At 35.4% G+C, this 20,806-nt stretch overlaps 2 protein-coding genes and 1 pseudogene across 3 annotated transcripts; all 3 read right to left on the bottom strand.

The window, feature by feature from the left end:
• Window positions 1-860: 860 nt before the first annotated feature.
• Window positions 861-5,205, bottom strand: LOC122313765 (annotated as a pseudogene).
• Window positions 5,206-7,674: 2,469 nt separating this feature from the next.
• Window positions 7,675-12,438, bottom strand: LOC122313763 (protein DETOXIFICATION 12-like). Of its 2 annotated transcripts, none has more exons than XM_043128977.1 (8): window positions 12,282-12,438; window positions 10,966-11,290; window positions 9,258-9,802; window positions 9,072-9,158; window positions 8,871-8,927; window positions 8,532-8,770; window positions 8,239-8,444; window positions 7,675-7,947 (listed from the first exon to the last, which is right to left on the bottom strand). In XM_043128977.1, exons 2-8 carry the CDS (start codon window positions 11,236-11,238, stop codon window positions 7,888-7,890), a joined length of 1,467 nt encoding a protein of 488 aa, XP_042984911.1. In that variant the 5' UTR covers window positions 11,239-11,290; window positions 12,282-12,438; the 3' UTR covers window positions 7,675-7,887. The 2 variants fall into 2 exon arrangements, with proteins under 2 accessions (XP_042984911.1, XP_042984910.1); XM_043128976.1 differs by lacking the exon at window positions 12,282-12,438 and adding an exon at window positions 11,640-12,076.
• Window positions 12,439-15,109: 2,671 nt separating this feature from the next.
• On the bottom strand, window positions 15,110-16,807 carry LOC122312460 (histone chaperone ASF1B-like). Its single transcript, XM_043127070.1, has 3 exons — window positions 16,508-16,807; window positions 16,091-16,206; window positions 15,110-15,956 (listed from the first exon to the last, which is right to left on the bottom strand). Exons 1-3 carry the CDS (start codon window positions 16,614-16,616, stop codon window positions 15,609-15,611), a joined length of 573 nt encoding a protein of 190 aa, XP_042983004.1. The 5' UTR covers window positions 16,617-16,807; the 3' UTR covers window positions 15,110-15,608.
• Between the last annotated feature and the right edge of the window lie 3,999 nt (window positions 16,808-20,806).

Here is a 20,806-nt window from a genome sequence, read left to right as displayed (position 1 = left end):
TCTTGCTAACGTCGTGTTTTGTACACCCTTGGGCTAGGTTCTAAGGACTCAAATTTTTAGTAATGAGCCTCCGGCAGTGGTTCAGAGTGTCTGTATGGCGTCGGCACATACATTCATGATGATGAACAGTATTTAAATACAGATGAGTAATAGACATGACACAGAGACTTTACGTGGTTCGGCACTAGGCCTATGTCCACGAGGGGTTTGGGGAGAGGAGTTTCTACTATAATAACCTTGTCTACAGTCTCTTGTAACCTCTCATCCTCACTGTACAATAGAGTTATTTTCTCTCATTTTTCTCTCGACACTGGAGTCTTTCTCTCATCAGGTCGAAGAAGATGAAGATTACCCCTCTAAAATCTAGCCAAAAGTCCCAATTGTCAAAACATCCCCCAATTCGTAGGTCTCCCTCCTTTTTATCTCTTCTCCTCCTTACTTTAAGTCACGTCTCCCATTTTTCTCTCATAACACCCTACATCAAATTAGGGGTGGGCAGAGGGGCCTCACACCTCGCTACCCAGTCCTCGCATGGCGGGATGGGCAACCCCACCCCCAATTTCCCCCGCCCCACCCCTCCTTATACATATATATTATATATATAAATAAATAAATAAATAAATATTTATATATATACAGTAACGTAAATATATATTTATATTTTACAAATTGTGTATATATAAATATGTATATTATAATTTGTTAGATTTGTTCACAAAGTATGAACTAGCAAATTTAAAAACTACATAATTTTTAAATTATAGTCATATCTACAAATTTAAATTTATAATTTGGATCTAAAAATATATTTTTGATCACTTTTAGATATAGAAATAATTTTTAAACCTAGTGAAATGTAGTCCATATTTTGAGTAAACATGAGGCGGGCCAGATTAGGAATCTGCCCCGCGCAGGTGTGAAAATTCCACCCCCCGCCCTAGGGTGCAAGGAGGGGGCTACATCAAATCACCCATTTTGCCTCTCTCACTCTCCTGACACCACCACCCCCTAGTCCCTTTTTGTCCCCTCTCATTCTCTTCATATCTTGTCTATCAGTGACACAACCTCTCTCCTATTGCTCCCTTCTCCTAGTGGGTCCACCCTCCCCCAAGAGGCTGGGCCTGGGAAAAATCTCCTCACAAGCCTACTTTAAAAGTTGAAAACTAATTGATCAAGTTCAGAGTGAACATCAGTCACTTGTAGAAGTTGTGTAATTGCATAACTTTATCAAGTGCACAACTATTCTATGTTTAGAAGTCTATAAGTAAGTTATCATCTTAAAGAAGTGCACAACTTTTAACTGGCTTTCTGACTTGGGAGATCAAGTTTTATTGGTTATGGGCAGTTATAACTTACAGAGATTATTATATTGATTGCTTTACTATTTCTCCAGCAGCAAAACCTTGGAAGTGGAGTGAATATATACATCATGAAGAAAAGAAAAATAGATTGGTGCTTCCAATGGATGGAGGGCAAATAGAATTGAATATGGAGAGAAATCCTATGAACGGCCTTTTCCTAGTTTGGATTGATTTTCTGTCTTAACTCCAGACAACTTATCTTATATTTTTATTTAAAGTCCAACGAAGACGTCTTTATCAGAAAGCTCTAAGCTTGTTGAGGGCCACGAGGCGGGTGAGAAATACATAATTGGAACTATTTGACAGTTTAGGTCATCAAAACATGAGGAGGAACATGATGGGGCTAACCAGATTAGGAAGTTATCGACTTGAACCTGCATCCTTGAGAAAACCCATATGAGATTATTCCTTACCATTCCATGTGTGGCACCAAAACCATTAGTTTTGCCTCCTCCCGGGCTTCTCTGCCAGCTTGTGTTGAAGGAAGGCTGTTCCTCTCAAGTCTCTCCTAATATCCTTTCGAATCTAAACCAAGTTCATGTAGGTTACAAAGTTGCTCGGTTGTACTGATTTGGGGTATTCCACCCAAAAACTGAAGAAACAAAAACAAAAAGAAGACAATTAGACAAAGATGAAAAAGAGATTGTAAGCTCACTAAAATAAATGATGTCTCCTTACAACTTCAAGATTATGAAACTTTAGCTCCACCAAAATTTTCTGCTGATTTATGTCATTATCTATTGGAAGTCGCCAGCAAATATCCTCTCCCTTGCCTTGCTGGCCTGCAATATCAAGAATCCAATGGAGCTTTAACAAGAATTGAAGACTACAACGGTTTTTAAAACAATCCAAATTCTCCTCTTTCCTTCCAAGCATCTTGGCAACAAATTAAAACAAAAGGGACTCTTGGATCAGACTTGGATCAAAAGCATCACAAGTTAAAAGTGGAGGACAGACCCGTTTTTCCCAGTTTGTGCAACTTGTAATAATGGAGAGTAGAACTGTCTGGACAAAAGAACCGGTTTGTATAAAAATCCAAAGTCCAAAGTCCCCTTCCTCTGAACTGTACCCAGAAACCCAGAAATGCAGAAACTGGAAGTCCACAAAGATAGAATGCCCCCAGGTTGACACAAGCCCCTATATGCTGCCCCCCAGATCCTCTAGCAATACCTGAGTCAAACAAACTCTTTATAGAACAGTGCAAAACTTGAACTCTTATTTAAAGTTAATGACAAAAGAGAGAGATTTTCAACCTGAGAGTACCCCTCGTAAGCTGTCTGGAATAATTGACAGAGAAATTAGGGGAGCCATGGCTGTTACGTAGTCTACAATTTCCCTGTTATTGCTAAAACTGTAACCAAAAAAACGGCGGCTGGCAAGAATAGTTGTGCTTACTATACTTGTCTCTGTGACCGCAAGAAACAACGCAGCAAAGAGAGCAACAGGAGAAGCTTCTGGGTTCCCCGCTCCTAATTCATTTGAAACTCTAGTACTAAACCAAAAACAAGAGAAAAATTCTTAGAGATGTGCACTTTCAGTCTCTACAGTAGACACCAGTAGTATTCATAAATAAATGTCTTATGTGCGATTGATCAAACCTTGCTGCAGCACCAAGTCCATATGGTATCGCATACAGTGTTGATATGGTTGCGAGACTGCATGTCGAGAGAAGTTGACAATAAGGATCAATACCCGGTGTTGGAGAGTGGGATTAGAATCATCAGATTGTTAAGAGGATCAGATATTACTGGTAAATATTAGAAATTCTTAGAAGATCCAAAGTGCTCTTTATCTAAAATACTACTAGAAAACTTACCAAACAGAAACCAAAGAAGTTTCAAGCTGTGGATTTGGTAGAAGTCTAGAAAGTAATATAAGAAGCCCAAAAGACCACCACTCAAGGCTGCGATTTTCAAAAATGATGAATTACTTTAAAGAATAATGGTATTTTGCACGGAATATATAAGCTCTTCTTTCAACTGAAGCAAGTGAATAAATTTACCATAACATTGATGCAGAAGGGACAGCAAAGTGAAAGAACTCCTCAATTCCTTGGAACAGCTCCATAGAAATTGGAACGCGAGTGTTTGCGCAGGCAGGAGAGTACTTCATGTATAATCCGAGTAAAATCACATTTAACCAATATGAAATGCTAATAGCTAAGGCTGCTCAAGGTTTCCCAGTCCAGACTTGAACACAAAAGCCCAGCATAGGGGTATGTGAAATAAAAGAGTAGCACCAGAGCAGAAAAGTATTGGCATGGCCTGACTCTGAGCTTAAAAGAATCTAAGGAGTGGTTGAAGCGTCGCGTATCCAAAAAGTGCAGGAACAAGCCAAATTGTAAATTTTCCAGCTTCATGTGAAATTTGAGGGTCTTGGCCTATCAAGATTAGTAACTTTCCAAGTTGGATCCATAACAAAGTCAGAGGAAGACAGACTAGAATCATAGAAAATATAGCAGTGTAAGTTTGAACTCCAAGTTCTCGATATTGTTCAGCTCCATAAGCTTGCCCACATAAAGTTTCAAGTGCACTTGCCATTCCTGACTGTCCGAGAAGTACAAATACACTCAGTTTTTCAAAATAGATCAGTTCAAACTTCACGCACATAACTAGGTCCCAAAATTCAATTTGAATGCTTCTTTAGAACCACTACAATTTGACATGGTGCTCGCTGCTCAATTTATATGTCCTCCTCCATATACAAATAACAAAAGGAAGGGTCAAGTTGTCGATTCTAATCTCTACAGGCGTATCTCTCTCTGCAATAATAAAGTAGAGAGAAACGTGCATGCCACCTTAGCAAAACGTTGTACATTGTCAAGCTACGTGAAACAGATTTCTGAAAGTCTACAGAAAAGTTACTGATAATTGTGAGAATGTTCTTCAGTGCTATTATCATGACTTTGAAAGTCATGTACGGTAGCATTACCAAACCAAAATGACTAGTAGGTTTCTGAGTTAAGCCTTGTTTCAGAAACATTATATTTATATTGTAAATATGCAAACCAAATGGGGTAAAAAAACAGCTTGGTGAACCGAGAAGAATTAGGAGTATTACTATATCGTAAGAATAGGCTACAATTTGCATCTTACATATGATACTAACGCCCTAGTACTATTGAAAAGGCATGCATTTATTGGTCACTCTTAATGATTGGAAGTGAAAAGTCTTTACGTACGCTTTTCACGTCTACTTTCTTCTTTTGAAAGATGAAAGCATCTTAAACAATTTAGGGGGGGAAAGGATGATTGAAATACAATCTAAGAAATGATGAGAGACAAACCAAAAATAAATTATATATAGAAAATGGCATCAAAGGCTTACAAGAAGACTGAAGTCGGTGACCCCAGAAACAAAGATGGCAATAGCAGTGCAATAGAGAGCAAGTTCATCACCCAGATGGCCCACCATCACCACTGAAATGACTTGCAACAAGGACTGTGATAGAGTCACAGCCACCACAGGACCTGCCAAGAAACCCAACCTCTTGAGCTCCTCAATAAGAGCACCCCATGTTGAAGGTAGAGTTTCTGATCTTTTATCTTGATCTCTTCCTTTTTGTAGCAACCTCTCTTCCAAGTCCTTCTCTACGGCTTCCATTAAGTCTGTGGTCTTGGCCGCTGATCACTCGCTCAACTTTGGAATCTCAGGAAAGAGAAGAGTGCTGTAAGGAACTTCTTTTGGTTTTTTCGACTTAATTATGGCATTTCATGGGCTATATATATGCTGAGGATTTTACTTCATTAGTAGGCCAGCAAAGGGTCACCCATCGAAGTTTGGCAAATCGACAAGTTATCAGACTACACGGTAATGAAATATAGTTTCCTCTTCTTTACTTGCTCTACTTTTTTTTTTTTTTTTGTACTTGCTCTACTTGAACAATGAATGTACTAATCATTTCACATTTTATTCAATTGCTTAATAACTTATAAATCCTTCCATTTACAAACAATAAAAGTGATCACCAGTAATTGGAATTTGCTCAAATTACGGATGGTTTGATTTAAGGAGATAAACCAAGCAAGTCTACAGAAACAAAAGTAAATTAGCCAAGAAAAAGGTCAGTCGAGATTCTCCCTTATTAATAACAAGATCTTCCTACTTAAAATTTAAGGAAAAAAAGTTCCTACTTTACAACCAGTTGGTCCAATTAATGATCATGTTGATCTTATCAAGATTATGTAAGTGGGGAGGCTTCAAAGGATATTAAGTATTAATCTTAATTCGTTTTCTCCTTTTATTGTATTTGTGTAAATATAATATATATACTTGAGAATGTACAAATAAATGCGTTTATGTTGAAAACTCCAGAGGAACAACCCCCACAGTGCCAAACATGATATTATACCATATATATATGCATAAGAATGTTTTATATGCGAAGCATTAAAAAAGAGGATCAAAGGCATATTCAAATGATAGCCAAAAGTATTACTCTTGTGTTGTATCAAATGCTTTCCATTGATTTAATGCAGCTCAACAATACCAACAAAAGGCTTGAACAATAGAGGTATGAACAGAGAAGAGGCGAAATGGGAAAAGCCGCTGAGGGGGGGCTAAAAGCAAATTGGTATCATGCTGTTGTGGATTCTCAGGCCAAGAGAGTGGGTATTGGAGTTCCCATCAGTGACTCAAATAGTGATATGTTGGCATGCTTGTGTTCAACTGTTGATTATCAAACGAAGTCAATTGTAGCAGAAGCCCTGACTTTAAGAAGAGCAGCAGTTTTATGTCTAGAGCTATGACCATCAAAGGTGGTGCTGGAGGGGGATTCTCAGCTTGTAGTGAAGGCATTAAGAGTGGTGAAGAAGTGTGGGCAGATCAGGCTAATGTTACGTGTAGTCACTTTTACATATTTTTTGTGTACTCTACTGATATAATTGGCTTTATTAATTTTTTTAATACACAACTAATTATATCAATGAAGTACACAAAATAATACATAAAAGTAATTGTACATAAAATTTTTAATTCAATAAAGGAAATATTTTTTGACTAAAAAAAAAAAATGCTATCCATCCTTAGAACAACCACCTGTTCCACCACTCACCCCAAATGACAACCCCATATCTTATTTCTACATCTACCTAAGGTTCACACGCTGTCCCACAAAAAACTATAAAATTATCAGTCATATTTGATGATGCGGTACGTTTTAAGTGGTTGTTATTTAAATAGTTCATGGTATTTTGATTGCTTCATCAATAGCTATTTCATAAATACTTTTGTGAACAGTAATGAAATAATTTGTAAATAGAAAAGAATTAGTATGAGAATATCCAAGAACAATTATGTTCCCAATCAGACCCAAAACTTAGGCTAGACCTATTTATCAGCTCTATTTTTCAACTATTTATGGGTTGTAACAATCATAACATGGAATTCCTAAGCATCTCAATCTCAACCTTTCCTTTTATACCTTTCACATACATTGTCACTAAGGAACATTGATGTAAATATAGAATAATGTTATTGTATCCCATAATTTATACTATTCATTTTATCATTTATGTTGTCGCGTGATTTATTAAAAAAATTTAAAATAAAATAGTGTTTGAAAATATTACAGAAAAAAGGAATACTTAAACCCTAAATTCCTTCCACCATTTCATGTTTGTATTCTTAAATTTTTTTTAATAAGCCACGTAGCTTATTAAAAAAATTATATATATATATATATGTGTGTGTGTGTGTGTCAATGTATATATACATATAATTATAGCGCGTGTATTTTTTAGCGTCCGTGCATGTTAAAGAGAGCCGATGGCCAGATTGCATGTACATCCAAAGGAATTCCATTGATTCCAAGTCCCCACAACTCAAGCCTTTAAAATAGACTTGATTGGCAGCCTCATCTTCTGTCTCATAACGTGTCTCATTACATGTTTATAATTCAAAATAAGCCTGCCAACTTCCTTATTTAGCACATTCGATGACAAGAAGACAGGCGGGTTGCTATCGGGACGTCCAATCATTTTTTTTTTTTTTTTTTTACAAGTCATTAATTGTACTAATCTAAAACCATTAAATTACATTATGCTGTCTATATATTATAATTTCTATTAAAATAAGCAATGGGTTACAATCATTACTCATCATCCTTCCTCTATGTCATCATCCCACAAATTCTACAGAGGAAGAAGGATCGGTAATTTGAACTTCATTAATTTTATGAGAAATATAATCTAAACCAAGTTCAAGTAGGCTAAATCATTAGTTGTAATGACATGGAAGTATTGACCTAATTTCATAGAGTCATTCGGTCTGAATGTTCCATGAAGAACATAAGTCAGATGAAGAAACAAGAAGATTGATCTAGGATGTATAGATTGTAGAAGATCATAAGATTATTGATTCGGCATATTTGAATTCCTATATATTACTCACGTGGTACTTCATTATACGAAATAAAAGCAGAAAGAAACATATGAAAAAGAGATACTAAGCTCACTAGTATTAATAATGTTTCTCCTTGAAACATTTAAGGGTATGAAACTTTAGCTCACAAAAATTCTCTGATGATTTATCTCATTATCTCTTGGATCTCTCTACCAGCAAATATCCTCTCCCTGGCCTTGCTAGCCTGCAATATCAAAAAATAGAGATTTAAGTTGTGATTGACTATTATTAAAATGGGGTTCACAGTTCAAATGTCTTCAGTTAATTGACAAGAATATAAAGAACAGATCCTACCAACACATGGAAGAAAGTGTAAAAATTTTGTATTTAATAAGCATTTAGAAACTATAAAGGTTTTCAAAACAATCCCAAACTTTCTACTATTTTCCCCCAAATATCTTGGCAACAGGGCAGAACAAATAGCAATCTTGGACTAGACTAAGATAAAAAGCAAGATAAAAAGTGGAGAACAGACCTGTTTTTCCCAGTTAGTGCAAATTGTTATTGTAAAGAGCAGAAGTGTCTGAACAAAAGAACCGGTCTGTATTCCAATCCAAAGGCCCCTTCCTCTCAACTGTACCCAGAAACCAAGAACTGCAGCAACTGGAATTCCACAAAGATAGAATGCCCCCAGGTTGACATAAGCCCCTATGTGCTGCCACCCAGATCCTCTAGCAACACCTGAGTTAACAACTCTTGATCAACAGTGTCAAACATACATTCTTAGTGGTAGTCAAATAAAAAAAAAGAGAGAGAGAGATTTTCAACCTGAGAGTACCCCTTGTATGCTGTCCAGTATAATTGACAGAGAAATTAAAGGAGCCATGGTTGTTACATAGTCTACAACTTCCTTCACATTGCTGAAAGTGTAACCAAAAACATGTCGGCTGGCAAGAATGGTTGTGCTTACTATACTTGTCTCTATGATTGCAAGAAACAACACAGCAAAGAGAGCAACACGAGCGGCTTGTGGGTTCCCTGCTCCTAATTCATTTGAAACTCTAGTACTAAACCAAAAACAAGAAAAAATTATCATTTGTGCAATTTAAACAACAATAGACACGTACAAAATGCATTAATAAATGGCTTATGTGTCATTGATCAAACCTTGCCGCAGCACCAAGTCCATATGGTATTGCATACAGAGTTGAGATGGTTGTGAGACTATCCAGAGAAGTTGACAATAAGGATCATTTCCAAGCGTTGAAGTGAGGGTTTATGAGGAATAGGTATTAGTTGCGCATAAAGATTAGAAATTCTCAGAAAATCAAAAGTGCTTTTGATCTGAAATACTGCAAGAAAACTCACCATACTGAAAGCACAGAAGTTTCAAGCTGTGGATTTGGTAGAAGTCCAGAAAGTAATATAAGAAGCTCAAAAGACCACCACTCAAGGCTGCAATTATCAAAATGAATATATACATCAGACAAGAATAGTATATTACAACAGGACATACAAGCTCTTCTTTCAACTGAAGACAAATAAAAAATTTACCAAATCATTACTGCAGAAGGGATTGCAAAGTGAAAGAACTCCCCAATTCCTTGGAACAGCTCCATAGAAATTGGAATGCGAGTTTTGGCACAGGCAGGTGAGTACTTCATGTATAATCCGAGCAAAATCACATTTAACCAATACGAAATGCTAATAGCTGAGGCTGCTCCAAGGTTTCCCAGCCCAGACTTGAATACTAAAGCCCAACATAGGGGTATGTGGAAAGAAAGAGTAACACAAGAGCAGATAAGCATTGGCATGACTAGACTCTGCGTCTGAAAGTATCTAACGAGGGGTTGAAGTGTCGCATATCCAAAGAGTGCAGGAACAAGCCAAACTGTAAATTTACCAGCTTCATGTGAAATTAGAGGGTCTTGGCCTATCAAGATTAGTAGCTTTCCAATGTTGATCCATATCAAAGACACAGGAATACAGACTAATATCATAGAAAATATAGCACTGTAAGTTTGAACTCCGAGTTTTCGATATTGCTTAGCTCCATAAGCTTGCCCACATAAGGTTTCCAGGGCACTTGCCATTCCTAACTGTTCATGGCACACAAAATACAAATCCACTTGGTTATATGAAATGGATAATTTCAAACTCTATTATTATAAATAGGTCCCAAAATTTAATTTGAATTCTTCTTTAGAACATTTTACTTGCTCGTATTGTCTACCAGCTCTGATTTAATAAAACCCACATATATTGGTAGCAATTCGAAGTAACTGTCATTGTTAAATTTCATCCATCCTAAGCAAATGTTTTTAAACACTAGCATTCATAAAGTTAAGCCATATCACAAGTCCAAGTAATATTATGGAACTGCATCAGCATATTGCTAGTTCCATACCTCCATGTATATGATCAACCTAATAAACTAGGTGGTTACACCTGAAATATTATTAGGAAAAAAGCAGTGCTTTTGAACAATGTCTCAGTTGTATTAACTGATGACTGATCTTAAGCGGACTGAAGCTTATTACCTTACCTCATCGCCTCCGAATCCTTCCTTTAAGGGTCATACTCATGTGTACCAAACAATTTGTTCAAGAACAAAAGAAAGGAGTACTTAAGGACAAGTTATTTAGTTTCTTAGAGAATGTGCGGAGTTTTCCTGTAGCATATTTTTCCTGAGAGATTGCTATAAAGAGCACATGATTTCCTCATGCAATATATAATTCTTTCAGAGCTTTATAAGAATTATTTAGTGGCTACAGCATTTCCTTCGTGTTTAAGTTTTTATGTGTTTTCTGGAACATTTTTCAGGCTCTTATAATATCTTTTTCTAGTTTTGTGAACTTTTTGCTTTTAAGACCGTCCGAATATTTTGTAAGGTGGCAAATCCAGCTAAATTACCACAGTAATTGAGCGTTATCTGCTCAAAGGCAGCTTGTTGAACCGAGAAGAATTAGGGTGTATCGTAAAAAGTAGGCTACATACATCTTATGAAAAGTCATGCATCTATCCGTGACTCCCAATGCACCAAATTTCTACGCAACCAAGGCAAACATAACTGCAATAGAAAAGTTTTTTCTTGTCCCCTTGTTCTTCATTTTTTTTTTTCTTTTTTCTTTTTGGAAAGGTAAGATTAGAATCTATAACAAATTTTTCAACAAAACGAAGATTGAACAACAATCTAAGATATGTACGTAATCAAGACAGAAAACAAATTAAGAAAAAAGAATAGATGATGAGATAGGCTTACAAGAAGACTGAAGCCGGTGACCCCAGAAAGAGAGATGGCTATAGCGGTGCTAGAGAGAGCAAGTTCACCCAGATGACCCACCATCATCATTGAAATCACCTGCAACAGGTACTGTGATAGGGTCACCGCCACCATAGGACCTGCCAAGAAACCCAACCTTTTGAGCTCCTCTTTGAGCACACCCCATGTTAGAGGTGAAGCTTCTGATCTTTTCTCTTCTCTTCCTTTTTGTAATAAACTCTCTTCCATCGTGTCCTTCTCTTTGTCTCCCATGGAAGTCGGTGCTCTGAGCCCCACGCTCAACTTTGGGACCTCAGAAAGACACCTGTGAAGAGGTTTTTTCTGAACTTTATTAAAGTACTTCACGGGATCCATACATATATGTATGTATGTGTGTGTTGTGTGTGTATATATATATATATATATATAATAGAGTTATTCTATATGTGTGTGTGTAATATGTATGCCGAGGATCAATATATTATATATGTGGGCAAGAAAGGGGTGAACTTCTGAAGTTTGGAAAATCATAAGCTTATCAATGTACAGACTACACGGTGATATAATGTATTGATCATGGAATATATTGATCGTTTTCACATATCTTCAATTACTTAATAACTCATAATTTCTTCCGTTTACAAACAAATAAATGTTCCATAATGGGAATTTACTCAAATATCAGATGGTTTGATCCAAGTAGATCAACCAAACAAGTCTCCATGGCAACGAAAGTAAATCATCCAAGAAGAAGGTCGATCGATCGTATAATATTGCCAGTCAAGGTTCTGTTCTCACAGACAGCTGTTATAAATGCATGAGATTTGCAGACAACTGGCTGCACAATCTGCACGGGGAGCATGGCATGGTGTGTCTTCCCTGAATCCCCTCGCTGGGGCCCCGTATACATGAGTCACTCCGACTAGGTGTTGATTGCTTCCTGTCCTTTTCAAGATCTTTTTCTTTTTCTGTTTGGTCTGAAACTTCGGTAAAAGATTGAAAACGATATGTGACAAGACTTGCGTGCATTGCAAGGAGCCCCACCGATGAGGAGCTATATATGATCCATCAGCCAAGTTCACTTGAAAGAAAAGTACCTTGTCTCTTTTATCTCCCATAAAAAGTACAAAAACGTTATATAATTGAAAACGATATGGGACAAACGAACACGTGAAAACTGTACATAGAAGAGAATCAATGTCCTTGCATGCGATATGGGGCTTCAACACATCACCTATCTTAAAAAATTAATCATAGGAAGTGGCTGGGAATGGGAAAAAATCATGTGGGTTTCAATCAAACAGCATGCCACCTACCATTAGCCTTATTATTTTAACGAGAACGTCCAACCCCTTGATCAGCATTAACGCACCTCGACCTGTTAGAGCCTAGAGGTAATGGAGTTTCTGATTTTTATCTTATGATCAAACTCCTTTAAATAGACTCTTTTCCAAGTCTTTCTCTTTGTCTCCTGTAGGAGTGGGGGTACGTAGTCTTTGCTTCTTACTCGCTCAACTTTGAGAATAAATGACCTGACTTATAATTCGTTGAACATTTAAAAAATAAGTAAATAAATACTAGGTACAAGTTCAAGGTAGGCAAGTTGCATATAAGTCTTTCGAAAAAATGAGACCTATCATTAAAAAATAAGTTTTTTGAATGAATCCCACATTTCTTCAAAAGCTTAAACGATTTGCACGTGCTAAACCAAAGTTGTATATGCCTGAGATAGATTTTGTTAAAGGACTACTCCAAAATCAGCAAAGTCTTTAAGATTTGTTGTAATTCTCTTTGGTTATGTAATCCATTGATTCACTCGAGCTAATTCAATAGAAAAATCTTAAAACTTTTATAGTGAAAACTTTGGTGTGCATGACCTATGGTCCATGGAAAGGGCCAGGACACATGCACGCCCCTCCACAGAGAGGAAGCACACCCATTGATCTCTCCGTCCCTACTCTTTTCTTCCCGGTTCGGCAGCAAAAAATCCCCCTGATCTCCCATGTGCGACCTAGTCCATATATTTTCATAAACACAAACAAAAACTTTTGTATAGCAGATTGTCGTGGAGTCCCTAAACGAGTCCCCGAGTACGTGACAAGACTTGCTTGCGTTGCAATGCCCATTCGACATGTGAGGAGGCTACTTCACTTCAAAGAAAAATTTAAAAAGTCTCTTTCATCTCCCAAAAAGTCCAAAATCTTTAACATGATCGAAAACGATATGTGAGAAATTAACAGGTGAAAACAATATATAAAAGAGAGAATCTATATATGTCCTTGGCGTGCACGTTATTGCATCCATCTCAACATCGGTCCCTCCTTGTTTGCGGTACTACAATATAATCAAGGCGCATAAACTTGATGGACAAGAAAAAAGTGTAGGAATTAAAGAATCGGCAGCATGATCTCCATTGCCTATGTGTTTTTAACTCAGGCAGCCTGTCCATGATCTGTTTTGGTTTTTTTAATTCTTTTTTCTTTCTTTTGAAATGGTGTATAGACCTAGCTGATCAATGGATCAGATCTCCTAGGATGATTCGTAGTCCGGAGGTGGTTGGATGTGGATAGATGGTCAAGGCTAAAAGATTGGGCACTCCATTTCCAACGACGTGTGACGTACTCACACGTTGTCTTAAACATCATTGAAAAACTGATTTTTTTTTTGGTGGTGTGGGGGGGGGGGGGCGGGCGGCGGGGTTGACATTTCTACTTCCTTATTCAAGAAAGAGGATGTGAAGTTTTCAGACCAACTCCTCACATCAATCTCTAACAGACACGTCCTCTCCTGTCATAATACCGCATTATATGTATAATAGTCAACCCTAAAACAGAGCTGATTATCACATTTTTATTAGGGATTCCAATAAAAAAAAAAAAAGAGAGGAAAAAAGGATTTGATAAATGTCGGAAAGAAAAAGAAAGAAAGAAAGAAAATTAATGGGATAGCAGTGTTAACCTACAGCTAGCTTTCTCCGTGAGGACATACAGATACAATTGGCCATGATCCTTGCGTACCTACCTGTGGATCAAGCGAATTAATTAGTACCCTTTTCACAGCTATAAAAGGCTATAGCAACGTGATTTTACCAGGAGATACATAATTTAAAATCTAACGATTAAGATCATGTGCTATATTCTGTACATAAACGGATGAGATTGATTATAACAAATAAATGAATAGATGTCACTACTTTACAGAATACATCTGATAATTCATGCCCTGCCTACGATGCAACCAACCTGCCAATGCCAATATTAAGCATACTAGAGTATAGAATTGGGTCTGCACGTCTGTCTTGACATGATTTCATAATCCCAATGGGCTCCTAATTCTGGATTAAAATTGAGTAGGCCTGCCTAATGCTTTTTACTCGCTTCCGAAGTCCATTTATTAGGAATGGGTCTTGAGATGAATCGAAGAAAGTTATCCAAATACTTCCTTTTACTTTAATCTGTCTTGTGATAATTTGTGATTTGATAGATGCAACTATGCCCGTAACACTTTTAGATCAAGATGCAGGTGTTTTGGAACTTTTGTGCGCGCCGGCTTTGGTCTGAATTTTGTCTTAAGAGTTTGATCACCCAGATAAAGCATTGCCTTTTAAATGCATCATCTCCACTCTTTATAGTTCGTCATAAATCAGCATGTTGGTGCAAGACTGCCATCTCCATCATGTTAGCTTCAAAGATAAATACTTGCTTCATACAAAAAACAGCTTTACGGACTGACTTGTCTTTGCAGTGATACTTCTATTTCAAAAATGTCTTATGAATATCTATGGGAAGCGCCTAAGAGCATAACAATTATAGTGACCTTTTCAGAGGGCGCAATTGTAGGAGTTACTACAATCTTGGCGTGGGGCGTACAAGGAAAGCTGCATGGTATGCTAATATATGAACCTTTGTGCGAGGAAAGCTCTATAACAAATGAAGAAGTGATCTTGTACGATTCTTTCAAATAATGCCTCTTATTTCTTTCTTCAGGCAATGAAAGCTGTGTTTGGTATTCATAAAATTGGCAAAAATTTTCTTATGCATGACCACGTATTGGGTTTTCACAAATCCAAGAAAACATGCAGAACCATATATTGGATTTTAAAAGTAAACCAGGAACACAAATGGAACCTACAGTATGAAACAAATGCCAAGAAAAGGTAAGCAAATCGTTCATATCTAGTTCTCGAGAGAGAAGGCTTTCAGCGTTTGACACAAGGTTTCCAAATAGTGCAGCTAAATGACTAGGAAACATGGACATACCCAAACTTATAGAAGGAATCCGTGTGAGTATGTTGAAATAAATCATTCCAAGATCTATTTTATCCTCGTTGTGCCAACGTTTTTTGTTTTATTGGCACCTGACATCCAAGAACTTAAACCAGACTAATCCCAGAGCTGCACAGCCCTCGGCAAGAAAATCAATGTGCCAACTGTGGAGAGAGGAAGATTTATAGATTGTAACAACACTGGCATACAAAAAATGGTACAACACATTCCAACTGACACTTCACAACACATCAGTTTGCGACATTATCAAGGATGGAGATCTTCAATATTTGGAAGATCAAGCTCACCCAAAATGATCAGTTCGTCAAAATTGGAAGAGGGGATGTCCCGAATGTCAGCAGCTACTTCGATGTACAACTACTGTTCCCCGGGCGGTTGATCCGGTGAAGGGGGTGGCTCCTCTCCATTCTCATTGGTTTCAATAGCATCAGGCAAAGGGGCTTCTTCAACTTGCTCGTTGTTCTCAGGATGGAAATTGATTGGGAACTTTGTGACCCTGGGTTTGTCAGCCAAAATATTTCTTTGAACCCTATCAATCAACACCTTAGGGGGAGGTTCCTCCCGTAGCTGTTCATCATCATAATCATTGTTCACATAGTATCCAACTCGAACGAATTCTTGTCCTAGATAAGAACATGTCAAGAGCAGTACCGTGACCCCAATGATATCTTCTTCACGGATTTTTGATGGGTCTGGAGGGTCTGCCTGCCAGCCAGGGCTCGAAAAAGAAACAGTTGAGTATTTTTTTGATAAGTAAGAAACAGTTGAGTATTATTCTCATACAGGCAAATTGGCACTTTTATGGGAGTTCTGGACAAAACGCAGCAATAAAAACTAACCTGAAGGACAAATCGATAGTTGCCAATGTTGACGGGCCCAACAAGCACGCTTTCGAGAAGTTGGTCATAAGTCTCGTCCTCGGCAGACCCCACGTATATGAGTTTCCATTCCAAATCTGCAAAGTTATATTGAGTTACAACATTGAAATGGGGAAAAACGGAACTCAAAAGATGAAAAAAAAAAAAATCAACTTTGTAGATGCCTCAAGTTACAATTTCTCTCCTCTCTTGACACCTCACAACACACAAAGAACAAATTAGAACTTATGTTCTTTTCAAATACCCAAACAAGTTTATATCTCTATGATTCAACACCAGAAAGGCGATATAAAGTTCCTAATTTCAGAAACCCTAGACGAAGCTCAAGAACAAGAATCACAGCATACGACTCGGAAATGAAGGTTCCGTCAAGAATACCGTCTTTAAGTGGGGCCAAGCACTCGTAGGAGATCTCGAACTGGAAGGGATTAAGGAACGCAGCGGGGTTGTCCAAAACGGCGACGTTGGTGAGGTTGACAGCGCTCATCGTCTCGAATTGGAACCGGACGACTCTGCTGCTTTCGGATTAGAGTCAATTCTAAGACTGTACTGGATTACCCACATCGAGGAGATGAAGAGACTGCAACAGCTTCCGATGGAGAACCAGCAACAGAGAAATAGGCCGATGACGTTGGCGAGGAGGAGGAGAAGATATAGAGTTGGGCGGCGTTATGTTTATATACGGCTATGTGGTAGCTTTGTTTCGACTCTCGACTTCGATTGGGCAGCGCGGGATTACCGGCTGTAGCCGGTAGTGAATGTGGAGGGAAAGGAAATTTACGTTTTGGCGGGAGCTTATAACCATTTTCTTTATACTTATTATTTAAATTTTTTATCGTCTAAAAGACTTTAAAATTATCCAATTATGTTTTATTTTACGCCTTTATTCTACCTTCATAGTTGACAATCTCGTTTAGATTTTAATATGTTTCTTCTCATCTCAACATTTAAACATCATAAAAATTATAAATTTTTTTATTTTTTATTTTTTATTTTTTTCATTTAATCGTTATCTCTTTATTATAATTTTTCAAAACTTTTAAACAAAACACAAAAAATAATTCAATTTTTTCAAATCATGAAATAAAAATAATATTTTAACAATATTTTAACTTTATAATATTTTTATTCAATTTTTTTACATTTTCTTTTCTAAAATCTCATAAAACATCTTAAACCGAATCACTATTATTCAAAAACTATTTGAATACTATCTACAAATTTCTCATCTCATCTCAGTATTCAAACGACTCTATGGCTTGTTTGATTAGCAAGAGTCTCACATCTTATCTCAATATCCAAACACTACAAACATTAAAAAAAAAAAAAAAAAAAAAAAAAAAAAAAAAAAATTAATTAATTAATTTCAAATTTTTACCTTTTTCATCTAATTATTACCTAATAATTACAATTTTCTCAAACTTCCAAACAAAATAAAAAAACAATTCAACTTTTTTAAATATTAAAACAAAAATAATATAAAAAAATTATATTCTAATAATATTTTAATTTATAATATTTTTATTCAATTTTTTCTCTTTCCTTTTTTATAACTTTATAGAATATCTTAATTAAAACTATTTTACTATTATTCATAAATTATTTACAAATTATCTCATTTCATCAAACTATCCAAACAAGACTTTATTCTTGTCTGATGATAAAAAAATTGAGAAAATATTAAGACAAATAAATATATCGGAAAAAATAAGGAAATAAGCACAACGGAGGATTTGGTTTTTTTTTTTTTTTTTTGTTTTACTTCGAGGATCAGATGAATTTGGGAGAAATGGATGGCATCCTAATAGTAATAGTTTGGTTTAGTAAAATAATACTATCACCACTAAATCCAATCATTAAATGTGCACTCATATATTTTTATTTACTTTTTTCTTAATAGTTAAGAAAGTGATAATTAGTGAATTTATATTTTTTCTTAATGGTTAATGATGTTTAAAAAATTATTAAAGAAAAATAAAAATAAATAAAAAGCTCATTCATACTAGCGAGTACATTTAATAATCATCCTAACATTGTGCTTTTCATTTAGTGGCATTTGCATCGTTGGAGATTATTAGTGGGCATGTGGGCTTTGAATATTTGATTTAAGGTTAAGACAAATTCAAATTTTCAATTTTCAATTTGATTCTAGTTTGATTCTGGCAATGGCATTGGAGTTAGATTTTTTTTTTTTTTTTAAATTTTCATTTGGAGTCGGAGTTAGAGTTGCCCTCCAAATTCGACATCAAATCTGACTTTGCCCTTCGAATTTGACATCAAATCTGACTATGATATTTTACATATGTTATAAAAATATGTATTTATTTATATATTTATCATACATACTTAGTATATTTATATAGCTATATAACTAGAATTTATATAATTAGATTCTCAATAATATACTAGTATGAGTTAATTATTTTAAACTAATATACTAATATAAATAAACTAATAATAATTTAGTGTATATATATATATATGTAAATATGATAATAATACTACCACATATAATCAAGTATAGAAATAAGTTAGATACTAATATTGAAATAAGCCTAGTATAATAAGTTAGTAACACATAGTACTAATTTACTAAAATTACTAAAATATAATAATATATACTTAGACACTAGGAAGTCGTTATAAATAAGTTAGATATTAGTATAATAATATGTAATACTAATATATAATAACATGTAATCACGCACTATAATATAAGTCTTGTATAGAAATAAATTAGATACTAGTATAGAAATAACTAATAAGTCTAGTATAATAAGTTAATAAAACATAATACTAATTTACTAATATATAATAACATGTAATTAGACACTATAAATAAGTCTAGTGCATAAATAAGTTAGATACTAATATAATATAATAACATCTAATAGTATAGTATAATAATATGTAATTAGACACTATAAATAATATGTAATACTATAGAATAATATATTATTAGACACCATGGTATGAGTATAATATAAAAAAAAAATTAGATATTAGTATAGAAGTAAATCAACAATGAGTAATTTAGTTTTAGTTTTTCATTTTTGGAAAACACTAAAATTTAAAATCCCACAACAAATTCCTTTTAAAAAAAGGACTAAATATGAAGATAAAAAAAAAGCTAAATTTTCGACTCTGGTTTGACAAATTAGAATTTGATCAAAGTCTACACAAATTGAAGTTGGAGTTGGATTTATGAGAATCCAACTTCGGCCATGTCAATGCTCACCCCTAATTCTGCATGTGAGCAAGGGCTACTCTACTAAGAGGGAGGGATCTTTAAAGGTGGCAATTTGTGTTTAGATATTTTGTTTATATTATATCAAGTTATAAACATTCGACTACATAAGTCAACTAGAACATGATTTGTTAAGCTAAGTGGATAAGCTATTCAAAACCTAACACGACTTACCTAAATAATGGATGACATGATCAAATCAATTTTGACCTGTTTAATATTTATTATAAATGGGTCACGATCAATTTGAACCTATTTTATATAAATAAATTGAATTGTCCCGCATACATCATGTGACCTGATAACTTCACATAAAAGTTAAAATCTATATTTATAAGTAGTCACAATATCTAGAAAAAATAATAAGACTACCTAATAACAAAAAATATCAATATTTGTAAGCTTTTAAACATATAATAAAATCAATATTATAAACCCAACAATAACAGATATAAGTATATGTCCAAAATTATAATTCCAATAATAAAAACATTAGCATATTGAGAAAGAAAAATTATACTCATCATCTTTACACTACACTTGATGTTTTACTTTTATTTATTTTTTCTTTAAAAAATGTGTAGTGTATGAATGATAAATATAATAATCTCTTTAGTTTAGCAAAAAGCAAAAAAAATAAAAAATAAAATAAAATCAAGTATGATGCATAGTGTCACGGACTTAGAATTTCTTCACTCGACCCGTGCGGTCTTAGGAGGCTTTCTCTCCCTAAAGCTCCTAAGTAAGTCTTCTAAAGGACTCAAGACAATAGAGAACAAAGCTAGAGAGAGAAGATAGAGAGAGATGCTCTAGAGAACTTGTTTCTCTTATTACTTGATGATTTACACAAATGAGAGCCTCTCTATTTATAGGGAACTCTTGGTACAAAGAATGGTTAGGATTATGACACTTGTCATCAATCTAAGGGTAAAGAACTTTCTAGATTTTTACTTTAGAATTGTCTATAACGCCCCTTCTAGATTACTACTCTAGAATTGTCTATAACGCCCCTTCTAGATCACTCTACACAATTCCACAAGATTACAAAGGACTATAAGGCTTCTAGAAGGTTAGGAAATTCTCTAGAAAAATCTAGGTGGTGACATTCTCCCCCACCAAGCTTCGCGACGTCCTCGACGCAGTGTCTTCATGGAACCTTTGGATGTGATTTTCAAACTGTCACAATGACTCCTTTGGTTCCCAAGTTGTCTCACTTTCGGGCAATTCCTTCCACTTGATCAAGTATTCTTAGCGTGGCTTATGACTCTTTCGCCTGATGACACGGTCCGCCAAGATTTCTTCTACTTCTTTGTCGAAAGTGGTAGTTATGCCCAATGGTGCACGCTTAGACTCTCCTCGTGTTGGCTCCTCTTCATCACCATGGTAAGGCTTCAAACAGCTGACATGGAAGACTGGATGAAGTTTGAACT

This window comes from Carya illinoinensis, chromosome 6, assembly GCF_018687715.1.
Source record: "Carya illinoinensis cultivar Pawnee chromosome 6, C.illinoinensisPawnee_v1, whole genome shotgun sequence".
NCBI lineage: Eukaryota > Viridiplantae > Streptophyta > Magnoliopsida > Fagales > Juglandaceae > Carya > Carya illinoinensis.
The sequence above is the reverse complement of the archived record's forward strand: the minus strand, read 5'-3'. Positions and strand labels throughout refer to the sequence as shown.